This window comes from Nanorana parkeri, unplaced genomic scaffold (assembly GCF_000935625.1).
Source record: "Nanorana parkeri isolate BGI_ZX_2015 unplaced genomic scaffold, ASM93562v1 scaffold53, whole genome shotgun sequence".
In the NCBI taxonomy this organism is placed as follows: domain Eukaryota; kingdom Metazoa; phylum Chordata; class Amphibia; order Anura; family Dicroglossidae; genus Nanorana; species Nanorana parkeri.
Window position 1 is genome coordinate 2,853,955 of NW_017306321.1, and position 26,591 is coordinate 2,880,545.

The window sequence follows — 26,591 nt, forward strand, 5'->3', positions numbered from 1 at the left end:
ATATATATATACTGTTTTCTGATAACTGTATGTGCTTAGAGCAACCCAATTACTATATTAAATTGACTTAAAAAAAGCATACCTATAAAAGATGAATGTAAATACCCTTCCTGCCGCCCAATCCTGAGAAATGGTCCCTTGAAGTCCGCTGGGAAACCAAGTACGAGGTACGAGGAGTGTCAATCTCCTGGGGCCCGCCCCAGTAGCTCTAAATGGTTCTTCCTGATGGTCCTCACATCACTGGTGTAATGGGTGAAGGTCAGAGGGGGAACCAGTAAGAACTGTGGGGGACCATGGAGATTGACACACTCGGATATGTTGCTTTCCCAGCAGAATTCAGGGGACCAGCTGGGTCTCTTTAATATAAGTGATGGCGGCATTCAGTAAATCCATTCCTTATTTTAAATGCCTTATCATTTTTGGGGGCTAATGGAGGCGGTTCCCTCAGGGTGAAGGCTTGGTGAAGTGTCCACACCATGCCAGACACTCTGTCCCCAGTGCATGTTTAGCCCTGTGTATGTTCAGACTTTGGGCCGCACAGCGTCATTCGTTTTTAGGACAGAGGCAGCTCCCTACACCAATAACAACTAATGATGCTGTGCAGCCCAGCCGCCCGCATCCTAGCAACCAAAGATACTGTGCGGGCCCTGCTGCAGAATATCCTTTGTTTCTAGGAAGCAGAGCCCCCTGCTGCACAACAGACAATCCGTCCTCAGTGCATGTTTAGCCCTGTTCAGCCTCTGGGCAGCACAGCATCATTGGTTGCTAGGATGTAGGCATCCTAGCAACCAATGATAAGGTGCAGACCCTGCTGAAGAGTGTCCTTTGTTGCAAGGTTGCAAGCAGCCCCTGCCTCTGGTGCAGCCTTGTTGGAGGCTGCACCAGAGGCAAACAAACTTTTTTAAAGAAAACAAGTTGCTGCAACTGCTTACGGGGCCCTGAAAGGGTTATAGTTTGTCCCAACCTCTCTCACTGGCCAGTGGGGAAGGAACAAATAACTCCAACACCAAAAGTCAGGACATCCACCTAATTTTACCTACCTGTATCTCTAGATTGACTGATTATTTTGACAAATAGTGACCTCCATTTATGTGTTTTTTCCTTATTTGCTTAGTTTGAATTGCCCATGTTTATAACAGGTTTACTTTAAAATCCATGCCCGTCTTTCAAGCCAATTTAATGCTGTACTACTGGGCAAGGCAATAATCATGCACTCATTAAATGGAATTTATTACCTAACTTTTTCCTTTGCGTTTGTACATGTCCCCAAAGTGTCTACTCTACCCAAGAGGAAAAGCTTGGAGTTTGCATGAAGCCACAAAGGAACTTTCCCAACAAGAATCACATTTGTTGTCGTGCATAACAGATTTAATGAGCCTCGTGAATCAAAAAATGTTCCAAGGAAAAACGTTCTTGCTGTACATCAACTAGATTTCTTGATTGATTTTCAAACATGGACTCTACGACTGATTTTGGAATCCAATACTAACAAGAGCACTGTTCTACAGAAGAGCTTTTAAGGAACAAAGCCTGGCCTAGAATAAAGATGGGTTTACAGGTTACTTTGATATTTCAGCAACAGGAAACAAAAGCAGGCAAAAAGTGCCCATAGATCATATATGAAAGTCTCCTGATCCTGTTTTCAGCCACCTTGGGTGATGATCTGATGCGTATGGGGCAACTACAGACACCGCTGATTAAGCATTAGGGGGAACAAGCATCGCCCAATTAGAAACCCTTGTCTGCTTGTTATTTCCCCTGATAAGCTACTGTTAGAGGTGTATGTGGCTCTCCTCCCCTTCCGGGCTTTACAGGCCAAAAATTATATCAAATTAATTAAAGTAAAACTATATGACAGTCTGAACAAGTACCAAATCCAATTACTACGTTATGCACAAGACTCACAAAAAACTCCCTTTGCCTTTCCAGACTAAGCCAAATCCTCCTTCAAGTCTCACATACTCCCATTCTCGGACACTGAGGTTCACAGTGGAAGGAATTCAGCAATAAAGGAAGTGCTGTCAACCCAAAAAGCAGTGGGCGGGGCTATGTGTGGCCAGGTGCTGATTGACACGCTCCAGGCTAGTGAACCAGCAGTGACAGTGCTAACAGCCACGCCCTTTGCAATTTTTTAATCACACTGTAGTACAAGCAGTCTACATTAGGGTGACAACTCTTCTCTGAATTCAGGAGCAGAGCAGTATTGTTGCCACACTATCAAACAAAGCTGCATTAGATGGACTTCACTGGCAGGATCAACAAGTATTTGCTGTTTTGACCCCTTACATTCAGGGGTGTATCTACTGCAAGGCAAACTAGGCCAAAAAATGCTACCCCCAAACCAGTTAGGTAAGAGAAAAAAAAAATTATATTATAAATTATTCATGAATTACTGCCAGTACCCCTGGACCTGGTGCTTCTTTGACTGGGGGACCAACGTGTCCACCTATGCCGCCTACTCCGACATATATGCCAGCTGCAACTCCTTCCTCTACCTGGTCTACATGCTGTGCAATGTATTGGTGTGTGGGACTTTCGTCCGGATGCACTGGCAGTTTGTGCACCGGACCTCCCTGGGAAACCAGCACCCAAATCTCTGCAGGGCCCCAGGGCTGAGATCCAGATGGTCATCGTGCTCATCAGCACCTCCGTGGTGGTGAGTCCGGGGAAGTGCAGCCTGTAAGCTCCGTGCAGGGTATGTCTCTAGAGCGGGGCAAGCTACAGAGCCCAGCGGCCAAGGCAGAAGATTGGTAACTGCAGAATTAGACAGCCCAGCATATTAAAGCAGAAGATCGGTGTTGCAGCTGCAGAACTAGAGACTAGCATAGCATGGCAGGGCAGGAGAGAATGGATATTGTAGCTGCAGAACTAGGGAGCCCATCAAGCCAGAAATGGAGAAGGTGGCTATTGCAAAGGTAGAACTTGAGCATCCCGCTATGTTGATAGCGCAACCTGTCAGAATTTAGATACACCGTGCGCGCGCTGTATCCCGCGACTGACAGGTTATGTAAAATGTCTTAAACAGGGAGGGGTGGGACTAATTTAGATTTGGGATGGGGTAGGTGCTCGGGTTTAGTCTTGCCTAGGGCAGCACAAAACCAAAATACACCACTGCTTACATTACTGGTAAGATTGAAGTGCCCCCTAACATTTGTGGTTAGTGTAGGTAGGAGATTAATCTGCCACTGCCCTTTTCCCCCTAGAACCCTCTGAACGAACCCCTGGGTTCCCCGAAACCCTGTTTGAGAAAGGCTAGTCCATATATCTGTGAAGGTTCTAATTGTCATGGTATAGCTAGTAGTAGTGAGTCACCTTCAACATGTACAGTGGACCAGCACATGTACTAAAATTGGTGTAAAACTGTTCACGTTAGAGCAAATTGGATCCCTTGTTAAAATGGGTTTTTGCCTTCTCCTGGACCAACCATTGATTTAGAGTTCTATGGATGCAATTTTGAACTTGAAGGACAAGAGTCTTTTTTTCATCCTGACTATGTAGCTATGAACAATTGCCGAATGCAACCAAAAATGTACGTTGCATATTCTCCTTGCTCTATTCCCTGCCTTATTAAAAATAATAATTTATGAATACATGAAGCTGAAGTCAAGGCAGTTATTTTGAAGTAGGTGAAAAGAGGCCTGTAATCTCTTGGAACAAGAAATCCTTGCTGATGTATTTTTAACGCCTATGCGATTCCACTTGAAGCTGTCATCAGCAAGATGTCTTCTCTGATCCCCTGAGTGGCCTCTTTAAACGCTCTTGAAATACATGTTTACTGAGACTACTGTGCTGTATGTCACAGGCAATCCCCTTCTAATTCTGCAAACAATTACAAAATAATTGGCCCCCATACTGCTGAAACGATTGCGCCCTCAGAATAAACGGATTGCGTGAACATAGTCCTAATTTGTAGAATGGTGGGATTGTTGTCCACAGCGACAGATTCTTTGCTTCCTCTTAAAAACTGAACAGATTGGTTGGTGGGACTTTTGTTGGGGTTGGCAATAGGGATGAGCTGAAGTTGGCACTGAACCTGCGCTCCTCTGAATCCAGAAGAAGATTGGATGATTCTAAACTCCACTATGGATTCACCTCAAGCTGGCACAGGTTTTTGTCTTAACCTGGCCGTACACTGATCACATTTTCAGCAGGACTGGGCCAAAATTAAATCATGGTGTGGCCCATTTGGCACCCCACCATTCAAGAAAGTCGACGTTTCAACTGACTATTGCCAAAGGAGTCGGCTCAACAACGTTTTCTTTGTGTATTCTAACAGAGGTGCACCCACCGCCGTCATAATAAATTAAGGGGAGGGATTCCCTCATTCATACTAAACAGCATGGATGGCAGAATTTAGCCAGCAGCATTCACCGCTGATCAGAAGCAAGTAACAACACTGTTTAATGAGAGAGTGCTCCATTGCATCAGAGAATTTCTCACCGTCACATGAGTGACGGTCAGAGGTCTGACGTCCCTGTAAGAAGTGCTGCAAGTTTACATACATCCACAAGTAAACATACGTATACAGTGTTAAATTAACGGTTTAATAGTTGCTAATTGGATAGCTTAAAGCTCATATACATATCTTTTACAATGTGTATGCAAATAAAATAAATTGCATTTTATTGGCCATATGTATATGTTTCACACATATCTGTTGAATTATTCAAAGGGCAATAACGTGATCTGCAACTAGAAAGAAAATAATCAATACCGCTGTGTACTCACACTAGCTCGTACAAGGAGTAGGAAAGCAGACATAAGTGAGTGATTTATTACCGAACGGTGGACAAGAATAAACCAATCAATGTATACGTTCTGAAGTCCATTTTTCAGACTCCATCGCTGCAAATCATGACATTAAGTAAATTAAAATACTGTACATATGTATATTATAATCTAAGATTAAATAACAACTCCAGGCAGCAAGAAAATCGATCAGTAAAGTGCCACTGTCATCTAGAATGCACAGCCAGTTCTCTAACGTCAGGATGTCCTCCCAATTTAAAAGCAGAGCTCCAGAAAAAACAAAAGTGAGCGCTTGCAGTGGGTCCCCTTCACAATGCTCATTTTGTGTAGGGATAGTGAAATATGCTGAAATACTTCATTCCTCCTTCCCGCTGGCTTCCTCCTTGCTGTAACCGCTTCTCTTACCCACTCGACCAGCCATGGCCTCTCCAACAAGATCATGAATGTGAGGATGTCGTGGGCCCCACCTACATCTTGGCATAAGGTACATATTTTTGCTTATTCCTCTACCCCTTTAACGCTCCCAGTGTGGTGGAGGGCCCGCTGCAAGGGTTCATTTTTGTTTTGTGAGGAGTTTCGACCTTTTCTCACAACTGTGTCCTGTAGTGATTTAGGGGCCTGCAGATGGAACCACAGCACCGCAGCAGTGGAAGCAAGCATCCTACACTACTGGAAGTGTTGGATGCAAAGATGCTACCGGGGCCCGTAGCTCTGCAAGAGAGAGAAGATCCAAGGAACTGGCAGCTGAGTAGGTAGGTATCGATCTGCTTTTTTTGGAATCAGCTTCTGCATGGAACCATGACCAGGGTAAGACATATGTACCCAGTAAACCTTCTGCAACCTTGCTATGCCACTTCCCTTCTAAACACCCTAAAATACCTTCCCTGCAAATAACAGACCACACACAAAATGGAGTTAAATGTCCACAGCAGCCTTTTATTACAAAATACAAATAAAAAATACAAATACCAACACATATTTTACCCTAACATCCTTCTCTGTAGAAGATTAAGGGTTGCGGGTCTATGAAGGCACAATCACCATCCCAAACTCCATCTCTGCCAAACTATTTAACTATAATATGCCCCCAGCTGCAACACATCACCTCGGGGACAACTCAAGAATTACCACAAAGACCATCCCTAACCATGAATCCTGGGTGACTCTCAGCTGACCGCAATGAAATAGAGGCGGTGTCCCCGAAACATTCCAACCAGCAAGAATTCTACCGCCTTCACAGACCCCAAGCCGCACCCAATTGTTTATGTACAGTATGCATACACAGTATATATATATTCAATATAATTATATATATGTATTGTACTTAGACAGCGGCAGCAGAAGTCCACAACAGTGATGTCGCTGCAGGAAATCAATCCTCACTGGCCAAACCAAAAAATGCATGATGCATAAAAACACACCCCATTGCACGTATATTGAAAACGCTTGTAAACATGCTACAACGCAATTTGAACCTTAAGACGAGCTGGACTCGAGCGAGATCTTATTTACATCTGTAAGAGTATAATCCTCCATTTAACTAAAATTTCAGCACAACTCCTATTGAGAAGTCTGTCACGTATAGTATTTACAGCACCAGCGATTAATTCTCTTGCTGACTTAATGAAACTGTTCTCTACCACAAGTGCTTAATATCCTCCTCGTACATATTTAATATTTTAGAGCAATGTGTACGAGCGAGCGGAGAAGAAATGGAACGCCGTTTACTAACTATGCTCTGAATGAAGAGATAATAACTGAGACGACTCAAGACTAAAAGTGCACGCCAGTCAAATATGTAAATGCTGTGTTTTAACTCACTCAGGGGACGCCGCGCACCCGCTGAGCGCGCCTAATTTTCATCCTGGCATTCATTTTTTGCAGCTTGCTGCTCTGCTGGCTAAGTCCCTATAGATGCCGGTATCATTGATTTTTTTAAATGGCTCCTTAAAGGAGTTGTAAAGTCCCAGCATATCCTCTCCTGTTATGACATCAGCATTGTAATAGGAATACATACTAGAGTTGATTTTGATCCCTTTTATGTAGTGAGTGATGCCTTCCGTCTGCCCATCACTTCCTGCACTCCCAGTGTGCTTTGTGTCTCTTTCCCTGCTGATTGATGTGATGCAATCTCTATTTCTCAAGACTACATATCCCTTTATGCATTGCTTCCTGCAGGCAATGATAATGTTACTTTGTTCAGATGTTGAGTTGCAGTTCAGAACGCAGGCTGTGAGAGTGGTGACACCAGGACTGAGTAATGGTGTCAGTGCATTGAGGAAGTCCATCCAATGGGCATCTTCAATAATTGAGTTTACAAACTTCTCAATGGATATGGTTATTACGAGCGGGATAGAACCTATGGAAATTCAATACAGAAATACAGAGAAACATTTTTGTTGTTGTTATTGACCATAGATACCCTTTAAAGGCCATTGAATACTCTAAAACCACCAAAAACCATCTTTGTTCTGGATTACAGTTTTTAGATTTACACTGCTCTGCCACACAGCACAACTCTGTCTGGAAGGCCGGGGACCGGATTTGTCTCTGCTATTGTTAAAGGAGAACTATGAGGTGAGTGCTTTTCACTCACGTCATAGTTCTAGCCGACCTGTGACAATGAGACTGTCACAGGTCGGCTTAGTAGATCGGGAGGTGAGCGTTCGCTCACCTCTCGATCCTATCACGGCTCTCTGCCGTGACAGGGGAGGAACCTTTTTTCCCCCTACCTGCTCCAATCCACCAGCGCTGACTGGCGGAACGGATAGGGGAGGGTACAGCTGGCTCTGCCTCTAGATAGGCAGAGCCAGCTGTCAGTCACGCAGCTGGGCGGATCCAGACATAATTGTCGGATTACAATCTTGTCGGAGCTACAGCTCGCGGTATACTGAGCCTAGGGTTACGGGAGGACGCTAGTTTGTGTCCTCCCGTTACCCTAAGGAGAACTCTGGGGAAAAGCCTTAACCCCATAGTTCTCCTTTAAGTAACACTTACAGGCCTCATCTCTCCTCCAGCCTGCGACTTGACATTGGAGAGAGAAGCAGCAGACTAATAAGCTCATCTCTCTGTCATTCTGCTCTCTCCTTCTATTGACATGTCCATTCTTAGCAGATGCCAAGTCACACCCAAGCACTCCCACTGCTTGCATTTTAAAAACGAGTTGGGATTTAAAGCGACACTAAACTCAGAAGTTAAAAAGTGACATTAAAGTAAAAAATTCCCCATCGAATGCTGCTTTAAGGACTTACCTTAAATGATGCCTCCTGAGCCGATCATCTTCTTCTTTCCAGTAGTTTTAAGGAGTCCCTCCAGCGCTGGTGCCGGTCTCTGATCCAGCGCTGACTGCTATCTCTTCCTGTCCCACGGTGTCTGTGCGGGTGCATGCTGCTGCATTGACTTACCCTGTGTCTCTCCTCTTCTCCCGACCGAAGACCTGAACTGTGCAATCGCCTGCCCCATGATCCTTTGTGGCCGCCCAAGAATCTTCAGATCTTCAGATCGGGAACACACGGTGGAGACGCATGTAAGTTTAAACCTATTTGGTTCTTTAAAAAAAAATGTTTTTGCGTATATCTACTGCTTGCTAGCAGTAGATATATGCAAAAAAGCGCGAGGGTTTAATGATCCTTTAAATCTTAGAAATACATTCAGGTACCCCAACTATTACCAAAAAATTTATCTTATTTGTGTATCACTCGGCTATAGATCCTCAAATCATCTCTGAATTGGTTCTGATACTGTCCTTCCTTCTGGAGGGTGGCTACTTTTGTTCCCTATGGTACCTGTGTGTGTTGTAAAGTAGTCACCGCTCCAAGCTCACTCCCCTGATGGACTACAATCTCAATACAAATAAGTAAACTAAACGTGAGATTGTAGTCCATCACAGGAGTGATCTTGGAGTGGTGGCTACTTTACAACACACACAGGGACCATGTGGAATAAAAGTAGCCACCCTCCAGAAGGTAGGACAGTGTCAGCCCCAATTCAGAGATGATTTGAGGATCTACAGCCGAGTGATACACAAATAAGATACAATTTTGTTAATAGTTAAGGTACTTTAATGTATTTTAAGATTCAACTTCTGAGTTTAGTGTCACTTTAATATATTTCACTGCTGACGACCAAACATTTCAGCTTCGAGAATCCATAACCCATTTAGGGCAGTAAGACATCAGTTTGCAATTGCTGCCACCGGATTTCTGCAATGTTCCATCACTTCTGTCCCAGCCTGTAGTTTTAGCACTTCCTGCCCGATTCTATATTCTGCTCTGTGAACACCAATGATGTCTGTTTATAGGAGGTAATGCCATTCAAATGAGCAGTGGCCTGTACAAACACCATCTTGCTGGAGGACGCCGCAGATGGTCAGCAGGACTGAAAATGAACTACGCGCTAAAAATACAACTGAAGGAAAACATCTCGGCGTACACAACACGTACAGTAGCCGAAGAGTTACTATACAAGAATACACAACGCAGCCATTTAAAGACTAAAGTTGATCAAAAACGGTCAAGTCTATCCTAAAACTGGCCCTATGGCCCTGCTGGCTCAGCCAAAATTCAAGCTGTGGGTGGCCCTGTTGGCACCACTTCAAAAAAAAAAAAAGTTGATTTTTTTTCATCGACTTTTGTCACAGTAGTCGGGCCAAAAATTGTCACCCGAACGACTGCAGCCAATCTCCTTGAATAAATGGGCTGCCTTGATGGAATGCATGTTAGCATTCATGCATTACTGTATAGCAATAATATACACCCAGCCCTGACGATGGCAAAAATATGCAAATGATCACTTTATAAACTTGCAAATGTTAAAAAAAAAAAAAACATTAACCACACATAATTAAAGTTCCCTTTTCAATGTAGAATCCTCCTTCATTGTAAAGTGACTTCTCATTGGTGAACGCAGGAGTAACGCACAACACTACTCCCTGCACACCGTTATAAATTTAATATGTACTCTTCTGTATTTTTGTTTGTTGCTTCGTTCATCTTCACCTGTGAGATTTTTCAGCCATCATCTCAAGCCGGTGACTCAGTGCCCGGTGACAGCCTGTTTCTAGCTGGGAAAAATGCTTAGGCGATGGCGTGGTGAGTCACTGGCTTGGGAAGTCAGATATCCAGCAAATTACGTACCAGTGAAAGATACAAAAGGGAGAATACAACGCAGCCAGTCATTTCACTTCCCCGGCTAAGAGAATTTACGTAGGAGGGACGCTGCATCTAGGTCGTCATTGAATAAACCAGAATGAGCAATGTGTTTATCGAGCTACAGCAGAACATAATTGTCATTAGATTGCAGGCTCCCTCTAATGTGAGAGCTTCCAAAATCCAGATGTACTTTGTGGTATTTGTTGCTCATTCTGCTTCATTCAGATAAAAAAATGTGCTTAATATAGAAAGATCTATCTATCTATCTACAGGTGAAACAATTAGAATATCATGCAAAAGTAATTGCAGTAAGTTCTGCAAAAGGGGCCCAAACCAAGTACTGAGTACATATGCATGCTTGTACTTTTCAGAGGTCCGATATTGTTCTATGTACAATCCTTGTTTTATTGATTGCATGTAATAATCGACTTTTTTGAGGTTGTGGATTTGGGGTTCTTGGGGTTTTCATGAGCTGTAAGCCATAATCATCACAATGATGACAAATCACGGCTTGAATTATCTTGCTTTGTATGTAATGAGTCTATCTCATATATTAGTTTCACCTTTTAAGTTGCATTAGTGAAATAAATGAACTTTGCACGATATTCTAATTATTCGAGTTTCACCTCTATCTATCTATCTATCTATCTATCTATCTATCTATCTATCTATCTATCCTGCTGATACCTCAGGAAGTGAGTTCCACATTTTTTCTACAATGACTGTAAATAACACCCTATGCAATTTCATATTAAACACCTTTTTCTCCTGAAATTGTGGCCATGTGTCCTCATCAAGGACCTTAAAATATTATTACTATTATTATACAGGATTTATATAGCGCCAACAGTTTGCGCAGCGCTTTACAATACAAGTAAGACATTACAGTTACAATACAATTCAAGACAAGATGGTAAGGAGGGCCCTGCCCCTGAGGGCTTACAGGCTGAAAGGGAGGGGGGAGTGATACATGAGGAGGTAGCTGTGTGGGGATGAATTGTTTGAGAAAGTGATATTTCAAGGGTTATGTTGAGGTGGGATAGGCTTCCCTGAAGAGATGAGTCTTAAGGGATCGCGTAAAGGCAGTCAGAGTGGGAGATAGACGGACAGGTTCGGGTAAAGAGTTCCAAAGAATGGGGGAGACTCTAGAGAAGTCCTGGAGGCAAGCATGGGAGGAGTTGACAATGGAGCTAGAGAGCAGGAGGTCTTGGAAGAGCGGAGGGGACGATTAGGGTGATACGTTGAGACAAGGTTTGAGATATAGCCGGGGGCAGATAGCCTGTGTAGAGGTAAGCCAATGGGGAGGGAGTTACAATAGTCGAGACGAGAGCTAACAAGTGAGTGGATGAGCAGCTTTGTGGATTCATTGGTGAGGAAGGGGCGTATTTTGGAAATGTTACGAAAGTGAAGACGGCAGGATTTGTATAGGGATTGGATGTGGAGAAGAAAGGTGAGGTCCGAGTCAAATGACACCTAGCACCTTGGCATTGGGGGAGGGTTGGATAGTTGTGTTCTCAATCATGATCAAAAAGTTGGGGGAAGGTGCACGGGCGGGAGGGAATACCATGATCTCAGTTTTTGAAACACTGAGCTTTAAGAAATGTTGTGGCATCCAGACTGATATGTCAGTTAGTAAGTTAGTGATACGTAGTTCCTGAAATAGCTTCTTCTCTTTTTTATGTATAAAGGCACATATACACTGAGTGGCCAGATTATTATGACCACCTGATGTTTGTAGGCAAATTAGCTAAGACAATGCGCCATGCCACGGTGCCCGTATTGTGCAGGAGTCGTTTCAAGAACATGAGGGAGACTTTACCTTGCTTAGGTGGCCCCACAATCACCAGATCTCAATCCAATTGAGCATTTGTGGGACGAAGTTGAAAGAGCCATCAGGCAGCTGGTTCCACAACCATCAAATCTCACAGAACTGGACAGTGCTATTCATCAGGCACGGTGTCAGATTCCTCGCATCACCTTTCAACATCTCATGGAGTCAATGCCAAGAAGAATCGACGCAGTATTGAAGGCAAAAGGTGGCCAACAAAGTACTGATGGGGTGGTCATAATAATCTGGCCACTCAGTGTATATGCTGGGACTGATCAAGGAGAAGAATGGCTATGCCCATCTCCAGCCTGGCACATACACATGTTACTTTACAAAAGATGCTGGACTGCCCCAAGATGTTATGACTGCATATGAATGACTGCATCTACGTTTAGCTTGTCACATACACTCATGACTTAGACTAGAAGAAGGAATGGCACAAGATATTACCCCAGATAGCCATGTCCGGGCACAACAGTCTGGGGAGCGCAATGTTTCAATCTGAGGTCTTTAATTCCATGGGGTGAGATAGGTTGCCTTTAAAAGAACACTTGGCCTTTAAAGCCACTAGCTGCAGGGTCTCCAGTCATACTGATTAGAAGCCCTGCAGAAGCTAAATAATTTGTTAAGCAACATACATGTTAGATATTTGTGGTAACAAAGTAGAAATGGAAAATTAAATAAATCAAGCAATTGTGAAAATGTCACGGCCTCTCGCTGCTTGCTGGTGGACATATAAACTTCTGTTTATACAGAACCTGACCTTTTGATTCCTTGTAGTTCCTTTCTGTGCTGTGTGTCTTGTGTTATTAATGTGTGTTACATTGTGCAGAATACAAATAGTACATGCGTTACACTTACAGTATGGAGCAGAGAGGCCCCGAGCCCTTCTAGATATCTGTACAGGAGGAAAATCAATGCCTGTACTTGGATGGGAAGGTGGGCTTGAACATTAACAGCAATGCATGCTCTTATAGAGCTGACATTTCTCTTATAACGTTGCTTGGCATGACTTTTGCATGGGTTCATTTCATTGGAAAGATTTATGTCATTTGTTTTTGTTCAGTATTGCACAGGTGGACACTTGCCTTTAGTTCTCTTCACATCTCCTTTTCTGCTCCACCACTAGCCTACCAATGTAACTCATTCCAAACAACTACACTATGCTTTTCAAGCAGCCACCATTATCTGTAATTTTCTTTTTTTTAAATCATTCTAGCCCCCACCTTTAAAAGTGCCTTGCACTGTGGAAGCTTTGCTTAAAAAAGACAAGCAGAGGACCACGGACTAGTCACCAGTATTGCTTGTAGGCTCCCTGCAGCGTTTCCCATAAATGACTTACCATGCCTCGTTCCACACTGTTTCTCTGTGTGGAGGTTGCTATCTTGGTAAAGGCAGGGAAATTCTGCCTTTTATCAGGCTTGTCCCCTTAATAGCTATTGGTCTGATGACTGGTGGGGAAAAGATCTAAAAACAGAAGGAAAGGAGGAGGAAGCACAGATCCACAGAATTAATAAAGTAGAAGCAGGGAGTTCCTTGCACTGTGGGTCCTTAGGTACAGCTTCCTTTCCAGCTAGAAGAACAATATGCAGCACAGTAGTGTAATCTCTCTTGAAATCCCATGATATTAGAAATCAGAGGCAGCCTTAGGTGATCTCACACTGCAGATTTATAGCTATTAGGCTACAGAACATGACTGCCAAGCTGGGAAGTGCAATGCTATTTTCAGAAGAAATTCAACCCAAAAGGTGCATTTTTAGGGTACTTCTTAGGTACTGTTAGCATCTCTAAATGTTCCCTGTAAGATAAAATATCTGGAGATCATGTCCACTTTTGCCAGTCCATTCAACCGACCTCCTCAAAAATTGCCTATTCTTTTGTCTCTTTACCTTAATCATTTATTAGCAGGTAATCAGCTTCTACCACCTGCAGTCATCCCCTTTATGGAAACTGCACCAAAAATGCAACAGATAGTTTTTTATTAGTGGATTTTACTGCACTAAAATGTGAACAATGCTTAAAGGGCGACTCGTCTAATGTACTTTCTTTGACAGAACTAGGATGGTATGGAGATCTCCCCTATCATACCCATGATAGCCATCCATCTTCTGGATGCTGAACATCCTTGGTTCATTCTGGATCTATGCAGAATCCACTAGAAGGTCTGTGACGTCATAATGCTGGTATCACTGCACCTTAGTACCCTGTTGATCGACCAATGCACTACAGAGAGAGCAACTAGGAAGTTAGCCCCCCCCCCCCCTGAACCCCTGGCTGCCAGTGCAGGACTGGAGTAAAGTGAGATATCTCAAAAAAGCAATAAATGCACAATAGGGTGTCAAACTTTGCCCAACACCACCACAATTACAAATATAAAGTTTAGTGTAAAGTTCAAATTAGGATGCAGAGCTTTCTTGACTTAAATGTAAGACTTTCCGAAACTCACAACCAAGCTCTGCCAGGGAGACTCCATCCCTACATGTATACTATTCCTCTGCTCTGTCCTTTCTAGACTAACCTCTAATATTCACACTATGCGCATATTAAATGAATTTGAATCCTGTAGACGGAAATTGTCCTGTTATTTATACTGATAATCACTAGTGCCTACATATACTAGTGCCCGCATGTTTGTTTTTGTATGCACTCAGGTAGCCCTGAAAACATGGTGCTCACTTTCCTGAAATCAACCCCAGCTTTGACGTGCCCACCCTACCATCCCACTATCCAGCGAGGAAGCCTCAGAGCCCAGCAGAGAGATGATCATTGGAGTCCGTAATGGCTCACTTGTTTGCCTGATGAAGGGGATCCTGTGAGACCCCGAAACGTTGTATATTGTGTTTTGCATTTGCAACAAGTACGTGAATAAACAGACGTACTGGATTTGCTTTGGAGTGCCAGTGTCCATCCATTATTTATACTTTGACGGAAGCCACCTGTTGACACCTGCTGCACCCACTTCTTATCTCATGGAGCAGCGGTTCTGAGTGCGATGGGTACACGGACTGCATAATGGCCACCTGACACAAGCTCACTTTATATGGAGACCTAAATGCTGCATTTGGAAAAGAATAAAGTATGATTTTCCTATATAATTGAAACATTCATTAACCAGTGGAAACAGACGGAAATATTGCGTTCACCTTACACAGGGACCTTCACCTTTAAAGCTTTATTTAGTTCACAAGTGGGCGGAAATGGAACAAGCGTCTCATGCGAGGCCAGAAAAATGTGGCAAGATCCTTGAAATGAGATGTACAGTCATTATGTGAGAGATCAGTAATGTGTAGAAGATACAATTATGTGGGTACAATGCAACATAACTAAAAAACGGTGAACATAACTCCTGTGCTGCCATTATAACCCCTTTTTTTGCACATATATTGCACATTTTTTGTAACATTTATCACATATTATACAAACAGATTTATGTTGTAATCTCTGGTGGTGCCGGTACAGCTCTCCCTCCTATGGAATCTGGATTCTGATGTTTTTGTGCTACATATTCATAATAGGAACATTTTATGCACTTGTGTTATATGTATTAAAACTGAACTTCAGGTAGATATAAAAGAAACATATCAATGCACCTCTGTATTCAAGAATACATCATTAAATGTAATTTTTTTAAAATGTAAGCATTATAAGTACCTGAATTCAACTTGGCTGTTATGTCAGCTCCCCTATATGGCAGCCCTGGCAACTGCACAGGCTAGCAAGAATGAAATCTTAAAGGAGAACTTCCGGCAAACAGCGAAATACACATAAAATACATATACAAGAGCTGTTTTAGCCTGTGATTGAATAGCGAATGGAGAAGCGGCAGACTGATGAGCTTTTCATTCTGCTTTTTCTCCCCCTATTAGATTTCTCCTTCTTGCTCTGCAGCACAATTGATTGGCTCCTTGTTATGTGTCTCCCTTTTACAGTCTCAGCTTTTCCATTTAAGAGGTTGATTTCAAACCAAATTCAGGTACTTACACGGCTTGTAATTAACCAAATACATTTAAGGATGTATTAAACAATACGGAGCTGCCTTACTGCATATCATATATATATCTTTTGTATATCTGCCTGAGGTTCAGTTTTCTAAAAAGTTTGCTGAAGTCACGCTGATGTGAAGTCATGGCATCCTTCAACAAAGGTCACCATAGCTCCTAAGGTCCTTCCTACTAACTAGAAGCCATGGTGGGTAGAAGAGGAGGGAGAAAGTAGGGGAGGGGGGTAGGTAGACTGCAAGAGCAACATATAGCCCTTGAGAGGAAGTAAGCATAAAATTGGGTCCACTATTGGGTTTGTGGGACTAACATCTCTGCGCGGTGGTGCTGTAATAAATTCAGGGACTCCCCATATGTTTCAGGTGCTGCACCTCTGCAACCCATTCCCGGACAGAGGGAGAAATGGTGGACCTATGGTGCCTGGGTATATCTGCTCTGACAGCCATCAGGAAATTCCAGGTAGTTGTTATATCCCCACCCCAATGGAGGATTTAATGCTTGTTTTGTCAAGGGCATGGTCTAAGAGAGTAAAACTTACCTTACTCCAAAGTCCTGTGACAGCCAGCACTACAGTCCTCCTCTCCCGCCCAGAATGTGAGAAAGCACTCCTATGCCACCAAGAGAGGTGGTGACAAACCCAGTCAAGGAGAGTGGAGTGACATGACCATTTGGAGATGAACAAGAAGAGAAGATTAATGGGACTGGCTGTCACAACCACAACCAGCATGCAGGAACATGGAATCATGTAATACTTGTGTTATATCATATCCCTGACAAACCATGCATTAAATCCTTCATTAGCTGGTGGTAGTGTGGTTCGATTTAATAAGTGACTGGAGTTGAGCTTTGAAGCCCATCTCCGGGCAAAACAAGTACCTCCTCCTACCCACCCACCCTTTTTAGCTGATCGCTGGCACAAAATAAGACTAGTGTTTGATATGGCATATATGGCCCTCTGACTACTTCTTTGTGGCTCTCAGCCAATCTAGAAATTTAAATTGAGTAGGGCCCAATGATGTTCTCTAGTGAATGAAAGCTGGATCTCCTTATGTCCTTTGCATCTGAAAACTTCAGACATATTGTTAGTTGCAGTTTAATACTGTAATGGTAATTTATTTATTACAGGTATTTATATAGCGCTGACAATTTACACAGCACTTTACATAGTGCACATTCACATCAGTCCCTACCCTCAAGGAGCTTACAATCTAAGGTCCCTATATCACATGCATACATAGAGGGCCAACTTGGAGAGGAGCCAATTAACCTACCAGCATGTCTTTGGAGTGTAGAAGGAAACCGGAATACCCTGAGGAAACCCACACAGGCACAGGGAAAACATGCCAACTCCATGCAGATAGTCCTGGCCAGGATTCAAACCGGGGACCCCCAGTGCTGCAAGGCAGAAGAGCTAACCACTACGCCACTATGCTGCCATAATTACCAAAATGTCATCTTCTTCTGAAAATTACATAGGTGTGGCCCTTAGTAAACACTGAAAGGCACATCCTGGAACACTGATTCTATAAAATTGGCCCACTGTTTCCTATCACTGTGACCCATCTAGTCTTTAGGTACAGTACATGCATACTTTTACATGTATCTATTTTTATATACACTTCATATTTGATTGTATCATTAAAGTGTCAGTCTACCCACAACTGATATTTCAGTGTTTGGTGGATACTGGAAAATTACATCACCTGGCAAATTCTTATATCTCTTGGGGACTGCATTGGTTAGATCTCTTCACTTGAGATCCCGGGTCTGCACACCAACTGCGATCATTATAGGAAGTTCCCATTCTCCCTGTTGGATTTTGTACATATGTTATACTATAGGGAGGTGCTGGAACACACAAAGGTGCACGGGAACACCCAAAAGTCAAGTCAAGACCTATTACAGGGAGTTCTCACTATTGAAGTATCCAAGACATAAAGGAAGCCAGGAGCTAAATTAGCCAAGCAGTAATTAACCATATCTAAAACATCACATCTAGGTGGACTGGTATGTTAAAAGAAGACTGGGAACAAGTGACCTTCTGAGCCACTTGCATATAACAATTTGGGTTTCAGTTTGAGTGTTTGAGATGGCAACGAAGATGGAAAGGAATTAAGTAAGCAGTAACCTACCTTTACATAGAGCTGCTGGAACTCATCCAGGTTCAGCCGGCCAGTTGGGCAGTCCTTTAGGAAGCCTTTATACCACTGTTTGAGTTCATGTTCATTAAACTCTGTGCTCTTCACCAGATCTTCCATCACCTCAGGGGCGAGTTTGCTGTTCTGTTTACCCATTTTGTGTCTGCCAAGAAAAACATTTGATTCTGATTATTCTGAGGTTGCAGTTCAAATGGTTTCATAACCTGAATCACTGTAAGCCAATATTACAAAATGTATTTAACTGCACAATTTGCTCTAGGGGGCTAAAATAAAGAAAATATACTCACCGGATCCTTGGTCCTGGGGCGGTGACCGCTCACCTCTCTTCCCCTCAGCTCTGGTGGTGAAATGTTCCTCGGCGTCCTCATGCCTAATGCAGCTGCAATAGACATGATGATGTCATGGGTCATTAGACCGTCAAAGCCCAGGGGAGAAGAGGGTGCAAGGACCAGTCTAGCAGACAGGCAGGACCAAGGATTAGGGGAGTATATTTTTTTAATTTTAGCCCCTAGACTAAAGTAAGCAGTAAATCCTTGTGGTGTGAGGGCAGCTCCACTGCAAGGGTTAACTTTTGGATTGCCTGGAGTTCTTCTTTAAATCCTCCCCATCCTGGACAGGCGGCTTCAAAGACCCAATTCCCTAAATAAATCAATGGAAATATGGCATTTAGAAATTGCTACATGAAACAAAATTGCATCCTTCATGATCAATCATCCAACACCAACAATGTCACATGGCAGGACGGACAATGAGTTTAACGCTCCCTGTACCCAGAATTAAAAGGTATTCCGCTTCACTCCCAGTGGCTGAACCTCCGTTGGAATGAAGGAAAGTGAGTATGTAAAGCTGAGGATGGCAACAGTTAAGTGAAGCTGTCGGTAGCTTCCCCCGCAGTGCTGTGAGCTGCATTATATTGAGCCTGCCTACTTCTCCCCCGACCTCTGGCTGTCTAAGGATCCATGACGTCATCACATCTAATACAGGTCTATTAGATGTGAAGACACCGAGGTACATTCAACAGCCAGAGTGGACGGAGAGAGAGGTGAGAGGTCACTGCCGCAGGACCGAGGATCAGTGAGTATTTCTTCTTTATTTTCGCCCCTAGAGCAGCCATTTTTTTTCTGCACAGAAAGGAACACTAGTCTCCAGGGTAGGAAGTGAGCAGAAATCTTTTCAAAAGGCACACACTTCTAAAAACCATTACCAGTTCTAAAAAGCATTTCACTGAGTTGGAATTCTCAATTAAGTTTTTGTATTTCTGCCCAACTAGTCCTGTAATTTGATAAAAGACCTACCAGCAATAATAGTGCTAAACGGCAACATTAAACATGCCCGGTTCCATTATATAACTAGCTTGGGGGATGTCCTGAAGCTGTACAATGTATACAACCTACTAAAGCAAAGCATATTACAAAAGAGAAAAAAGGAAAATATAACTCCAAGCCCTTCCTTCTGTTTGTAAAGGGGAAAAAAAAGAAGGGTTTCCCTGGCCAGAAAAACAGGGGGAGGGAACAAGCGTGCACCCCCTAATCCTGCCCAAACCACACCAGCTCACATGCCCTCTATATGGTGAGGATACTTTTACCTGGCAAAATACCTTGGACAGTGGTTGTGGGAATCTGTAGGCTTGGGGTCTTATCCGAATTTAGAAGCCCCCTTTAAAAATAAGGGGGGGCCCAGACCCCAGATACCCCCCTTCCCCTACATGAATGAGTAATGGGACTTCAATAGGATTCACATCTAAGTTGGAATTTGCCAAATTTTGTACCAAGATTGGCCAAACCCTTGGTGCACGACATTAGTGTCCCTACAGGGTGCCGACGTGTACAGGAAATTCTTATAATCCTCAGCACAATCCGGTTTCCACCTAATTGCACACTGGGTGGAACTTTTATAATTGAAGCCTTTGAAAATGCCTGCCGCATGTTAATGCAATTTGTCTTAACATATGCATTTTCAAGTGCATGTGATGAGAACATGGGCTTATCCATCCGCTAAGTGTGTACAAAGATCAGCAAGCATTTAGCTACAGGGAGTCTTGTGACTCTTCTCAGCAGGCTTCCCATTCAAAAGAAGTCTGAATTCACCCACAAGTATCTAGAAATTTGCAGACAATAAAAAGAGGAATGAAAAGTCAATTACAAATGATATCAGTGCCTTATAGTAAATACAGCCCTGTGCCTACCATTAAAAAGGCAAAACTTAATAAAGCAAATCCTTCTGTCACACACAATGCCTCACCATCAAAGAGCAGAGGACTGCCATTATGTGCACACTGGATTCTAGCATTACCTTGTGTCAGGGGTTCCATGAAATACGCTTACATTGATGAGAGATTTATACTCCCCAGAGTTATAAACATCAAAGTGTATTAATTTACAGACTGCTCCTAACATCTCTCATATCATCCATTTACCGTAGTCTCTGAATATCCTTATTAAGCCTGAAATCATTTATATGCTGGCATTTAGCCACTGCTGACGTCTGGTAGTCCGCGCCGACATAAAAAAGGCTTTTACACAATCGCACCTTAGCGATTAACTTAAAGGAATTGTCCTAATTAACCACTAATTAATTACACGAATAAATAATTACACTTTCTGTCACCTGAGAACTGGATGCGGAGGAACCCCTTGCCCTGGAATTATAGAACTTTTCTATTTAACAAAAATACCTCTTGGGTATTAAAGGCTAAAGCGGTCTTTCACCGATAAAAATAACATCCTCTCACATGCCTCTTCTACAATGTATTTTTATACACACTAAATATCTTTATTTCATTTTTTACACTTTCCCTTACTGAATCCTCGCCTAGGTGAGTATGACAAATCCAGCTACCTACTACTTCCTGGGATGTCTAAGTCATAGAGTCAATTTGCGCACACACACACACCGCGGGTCTTTGGCAGAGATCTGCCGCGGGTCTTTGGCAGAGATCTGCATGATAATGTGTGTGCAGTATGTCTGCACACACATTATCCGGCCATGTGTGGGGGGATCCAGCACATGCACAAACGCTCCGCCAGGTCTGAAATCCCTGCAGCATGTCCGCACATGTGGCGGATCTCATTTCAAGATGGCGTCATGGGAGCTGAGCAGGGTAAGAAAAACTTTGCCTTCAAGGCATGCTTTTTTTATTTTCACACAGGAACAAGTGTTCGTGATTAGAAATGTTATTTTGACTAGGTAGGGTGAAGTTCCTCTTTTAAGTAGGTTAAGGCCCCATGCACACCAGATTTGTTGCATTGTATAACAAATACATAATTAACAACATATTAAATCCATTTTTTAACAGAGAGTAATACAAGGGCAACAAACAATGAATGGGTGTATATGGGACAGTTCACACGACTGCATTGAGTTGCCATACATTGCGCTTAAAAAAAAATAGAGCATAACGCAACACATGACAAGCTATTACAGTGAAGTATGCCCACTTAGGACATGTTGAAATCTCTAGCCAGGCTACTGAAAGACCGACAAAAGACGAACTTCGTGGCCAAAATAAAAACCAAACAGGACGTGATGGTAAATACAACAACTGAGATATCTAACGTCTTTAGGCAATACTAATAAGGTAAATGTAAATCAGATACGTTGTACTGTATAAAATACTAATAAAATCGAATAATTAAAAAAAAAGTAAAAGATATAAACAGAACAAATACATATTAAACAAACATAACACAAACATTGAATTGTTAACAAATCAAGAACTGCTAAGTACTCAAAGTGGGCCTAAACTTAAAAAGTGAAGATCTGCTATCTTACGAGTAACATCTTGAGATGCTATGTGTGCCATATAATTACCCTAAAAGAAAAAAATTGCAGTGTACTTCCTGTGCCTAGGTGCTCCTGTTCTATACCCTTACAACTGTAAAGCTGCATTGAGAGATCATCTAAGCACTGCTGCCTCTGACTGTTGGTCTTACAATATTTGTAGTGATGTAATTACTGTACTGCTCACTGTTCTCCTTTGCTGGAGAGGAAGCTATACCCGAGGACCTGCAGTGCAAGCATCTCCCTGCTTATGCTTCATTCATTCTGTGGATCTGTGCTTTCTGCACCTCTCCTGCTGCTTTCTGAATATTCCTCCGCCAGTCATTAGTGGGGCAGATCTGACATGAGGAAGCAAAGCTGAGCCTCTACCAATATGGTCAACTTCACACAGAGAAACGGTGCAAAACCATGCATGGTAAATCAGTATTGAGGAATAGATCAGCTGAAGAAAGAGCACTAGCTTTACTGCTGACTAGTCGCTTTGCTTGCCATTTTTGGCACTGCTATTTTCAGGAGAAAATCAACACAGAGAGTACATTTTCAGGTTACTAATTAGGCACGATTATCATTTATTGATGTTCCCTATAAGATAGCAAATCCTCGCTTTTTGAGTTCATGCCAACTTTAAGTGATGATTTGCTATGAAGAATATAGGGGCAGAAATGAAAGTTCAGCGATTCATTTCATGCCATTGGGGTGCAGTTTGGAGAACATTTAAAGGAGAAGATCTTAAACTAGATCTAGATCTGTCTATGGGGCTGGGTGAACACCACAGCCCAGAGCGGCTAAGGAAATAATAAATCAGACATATTAGAAAACTTGTTCAGTTTGCTACTGTTTTCCTTCAGTTGTGTCTGCCTCCCATCTTCTCTTCTCCATAACACAGCCATGTACACTTGGGTGATCTAAAAGCTGTGCCATCGCGTGCAGTGTGTCACTTCATTTTCCCCCTGGCACGTCAGCTTGCGAGAGTTCACATAGCGGAGTGTGCTGAGATGAAAACTTTTATCTTCAGCCAATCGAATCGCATATATAAATCTGCGCGTCACGATGCAAAATCCATCCGGTTGTTACGTGTGAGCCGATTGGCTGAAGATGCAGTCATTTATCTGGCTGCACTCAGCTCACACACCGCATGCGGAGCTCCGTGCCTGACAGCTTTGCTTCGGTCTGCACGGCTTCGCATGCAGTGTGCCACAGACTTTAGTCTTCAGGTTTGTCCTGCAGGTTGTACCCGCTGACATCTGTAGATGGCCAGATTGGGTTATTATTATTATATAGTATTTTTACAGCTTACATCTTTATACAGCTTTATGCAGTGTACAGCTTTCCAATGTCTTTAGGGTCAACATCCACCCAAATTTTAACGATTTATCTTGTTTGGATTAACTGGACATAACTCCTTGATGAATATTATTTTTTTCAATTATAGTTCCTAAAAATACACATAGAAATTTAAAAAATACTGTAGACTGACTGATTTACTAAAGGGCTATAGGCTGTTTACTTAGCAAAGTGAAATTTCACTTAGCTTAGTGAAGTAGGTGCGGACTTCAATCATCCAATCATGTCTGAGCAAAAATACAGTTTTGTTTTTTTCTTTATTTTCCTTCCACATGATTGGGTATTCAAAAAGTGAACACAGCTTTGACACCTTCATTAAACTAAGTGAAAATTCCCTTTTGCAGAATGAACATGCTATACTCCACATGCTCTAGTAATGACCTTGATGAAAAGCAACAATTAGGTTCAAGTCCTACAATAACAACCCGGTCCACCAATACGCACTGCAATTCCCAAATCTGACCTAATTACAAAACTAAGTCTCGAAGAGTTAAAGGCAGTGGAAGTTATTTTAATTACAGAGTTGCATTCCACTTTAGCTGCTGTATGACAATCCTGGCCTTAATTTAGAAGGATTTAAATGGATATGAGATCCAAATTATCTTTGAATTAGGCGTTATCCCATCATCCTTTATTCAATAAACTCCATTAATATTAGCACAGCTGGGCAGCGTTACGCTGGGTAAATGTCAGATTCCGATGAGTCTACAGTGCGGACTGAGAATTGCCGTAACAGTATCATCCAATATCTCTAACTAGATTGTAATGAAGGGCGGCTTGGAGTAGCCTTGGGATCTGGACGGAAGTCCAGTAATTGCAATACTCGTAATCTTCTTCTCGGATCACCACTTGCATTCTTAAACTGGCTTTCCATTCTATTACTTTATCACATCATGCTCTCTTAAACCTCTTTATAGTTAAAAGATCAAATTCAACAGTCCAAATTGTTATTAGACACATCTATAGCAGGTGACTATGTCTGGAGGAATCAGATTTGTATGTTATCACTCATCTTAAAGCGACACTAAACACCGGAGTTAAATCTTAAAAATACATTTAAAGTACATTAAAAGAGAACTATTGGGGTAAGTGTTTTTCCCATAGTTCTCTTTAGGGTCACGGAAGGACATAAACAAACCTCCATACATGACCCAAAGTTCAGTATATAGCGGGATCCACTGTCTAGATCCACCGAGCTGCATAAGTGACAGCGGGATCTGCCTGTCTAGAGGCAGAGCCAGCTGTGCGCGCTCCCTCCCCATTCCTCCACTCAGCGCTGGAGGATCGGAGAGGGGAGGTGGGAATCCCTGCAGAGAGCCGTGACTGTCAGACACAGCTCTCTGCAGGGAGATGATCGGAAAGTGAGCGAGCGACAGTATGTGTTCACTCACTTCCCGATCAACAGAGCCGACTTATGACAGCTTCTTTGTCACAGGTCAGCTCTAACTATGAGGATGAGCGGAAATCACTCACCTTATAGTTCTCTTTTAACTATTAACAAAAAATTATCCTATCTGTGTATGACTCGGCTGTGGATCCTCATATCATCTCTGAATTGGTGCTGACAGTGTCCTTCCTTCTGGAGGGGGGCTACTTTTGTTCCCCAGTGTCCCTGTGTGTGTTGTAAAGTAGCCACCCTTCCAAGCTCACTCCTGTGATGGACTACAAATTCAATACAAATATTAAACTTAAGTGAGATTGTAGTCCATCACAGTAGTGAGTTTGGAGTGATGACTACTTTACAACACACCCAGGGACCATTATGGAACAAAAGTAGCCACCCTCCAGAAGGAAGGACAGTGTCAGCACCAATTCAGAGATGATTTGAAGATCTACTGCTGAGTGATACATAAATAAGATACAGTTTTGTTAATAGTTACGGTACTTGAATGTATTTTTAAGATTTAACTCATGAGTTTAGCATCACTTAAAGCCCATTTGAACTTTCAGATTACATCAGCCAAATACATTCCAGACACATAAAAATAAAAGGTGTGCAAAGTCCTTACAGTTTATTTTCTTTGAAAAAAGCAGCCACAGCCTGAGTAGAAAAGCCTGTTCCCTGACAGCATGCTACAAAGAAGTACCCTTGCTCTCTGTGTGAAAGCAGTGGTCTCCCTGCAGAGGTCTGACACGCCCCTGAATAATTCAGAGCTAGAACTCTCCAATCAGAAGGGAGCAGGAACTTTGCTGATTGCAGAGTCATAGCAAAAGTAAAAGGTTAAAGGTCCCACACGCAATGTCCAATAACTACAGTATTGATTTTCTGGATCAGTGGGACTACAAATAAAATAACTTTTATGGACAGCATGTGATGAACATCCATCTGATCTAATCTGTATGTACAATAAAAAGCATTTACACTCTTCTTCCTTGTTAAGGGTTCTTTCAAAGCAGATCTAAACTCAACCAAGAAATCTTATAGAACCTTTCAAACATTATGAGAATGTCAAGTCACTTTCAAAACTTTCCAATCTGCAGCTGTCATTAACAGAATACCTGGTGATCCTGCTACGTAGGTTCTTCCTGTTATGGGACGACAACTGCGTCCAAATGGTGCTCCTAGGATGTGTGGCCCTGAAATATTGTACTGACACTGTTGATGACTATTGCAATAAAACATTTGGACTGTGAATCCATGGTGTGCTTGCAACATACGTTCTTATCGGTTCAGTTGGTGTCGGTGATACCAGCCGACCTGCTGTCAGTTGCTACAGCACCCTATTACTCCAGGTCCTGATCAGGAACATATGCAATGGGTGGTGAGCTGTCACCCTGTTAAATGAATACAAGTGGGCAGGGTGACACACACTGCGCGGGCACAGTCCACGACTGTCACTGTTGGGAAGCCCATCCAGGGTTTCAGATTGTGTGTACCCAATAACGACGTCTCCTGCGGGCTCGTTCTCTGCAGATTGCTGTAGCCAGCACCATCAACATGCCTGCAAATATGTGATACATGTCTGATCACCAGCTTTACATACACAAAGGGAAGTAGATGTTCCGAGAGGGCGGAAGTGACCTCAGAGGCTGAATCTGCATACTGACAGCCCCTTGACTAAAAAAATAAAAAAATGAACTGTCAGCATCCGGACGGAAAACGCATCAGAAACGCACTGCATCAGCAGCTCCACGTCTGCTGATCAGGACCTGATCTCATGTGAACAGGCCCTTAGAGATGTGTGAATGCTCACCTGTCACCACACCCTCTCTGATAACTGCTAATCAGCACACCTTTCCTATAAAGCACTGCTGCTCAGAGAGCACAGTGCTCAGTTATTAGTGAGCTTCCCAGAGTTCAGACCTGTGTTCCTGACTCCTCAGCATTCAGATCCTTGTTCCTGTATTCCTGATCCCTGCTTGTTTATCGTTTCTGAACCGCAGCTGCCCGCACTGACCTTGGCTTGTATAACCGCATGAGAACTCCTCCGCCTGCATTGACCTTGGACTGTTATTTGACTACAAAAACTGGAGTTCCCTTATCGACTTGACACTATCCATTCCTGGCACATCCACTCCATGTGTGTTCATCCCTCGCAATTGGGCTCTATATATATATATATAGATATATATAGATATATAT

General features: G+C 42.8%; 1 protein-coding gene across 2 annotated transcripts in view; it reads right to left on the reverse strand.

The window, feature by feature from the left end:
* Nucleotides 1–26,591, reverse strand: part of VSNL1 (visinin like 1) — a 122,467-nt gene that overhangs the window by 51,222 nt on the left and 44,654 nt on the right. Inside the window, exons 2-3 of one of the 2 annotated variants that reach the window (XM_018575414.1) lie at nucleotides 20,778–20,784; nucleotides 17,858–18,026 (exon numbers count right to left, since the gene is read on the reverse strand). In XM_018575414.1, coding sequence (XP_018430916.1) covers nucleotides 17,858–18,019 — 162 coding nt within the window. In that variant the 5' untranslated portion in view covers nucleotides 18,020–18,026; nucleotides 20,778–20,784. The remainder of the gene's footprint in view (nucleotides 1–17,857; nucleotides 18,027–20,777; nucleotides 20,785–26,591) is intronic. The other variant, XM_018575422.1, reaches the window with a different exon arrangement.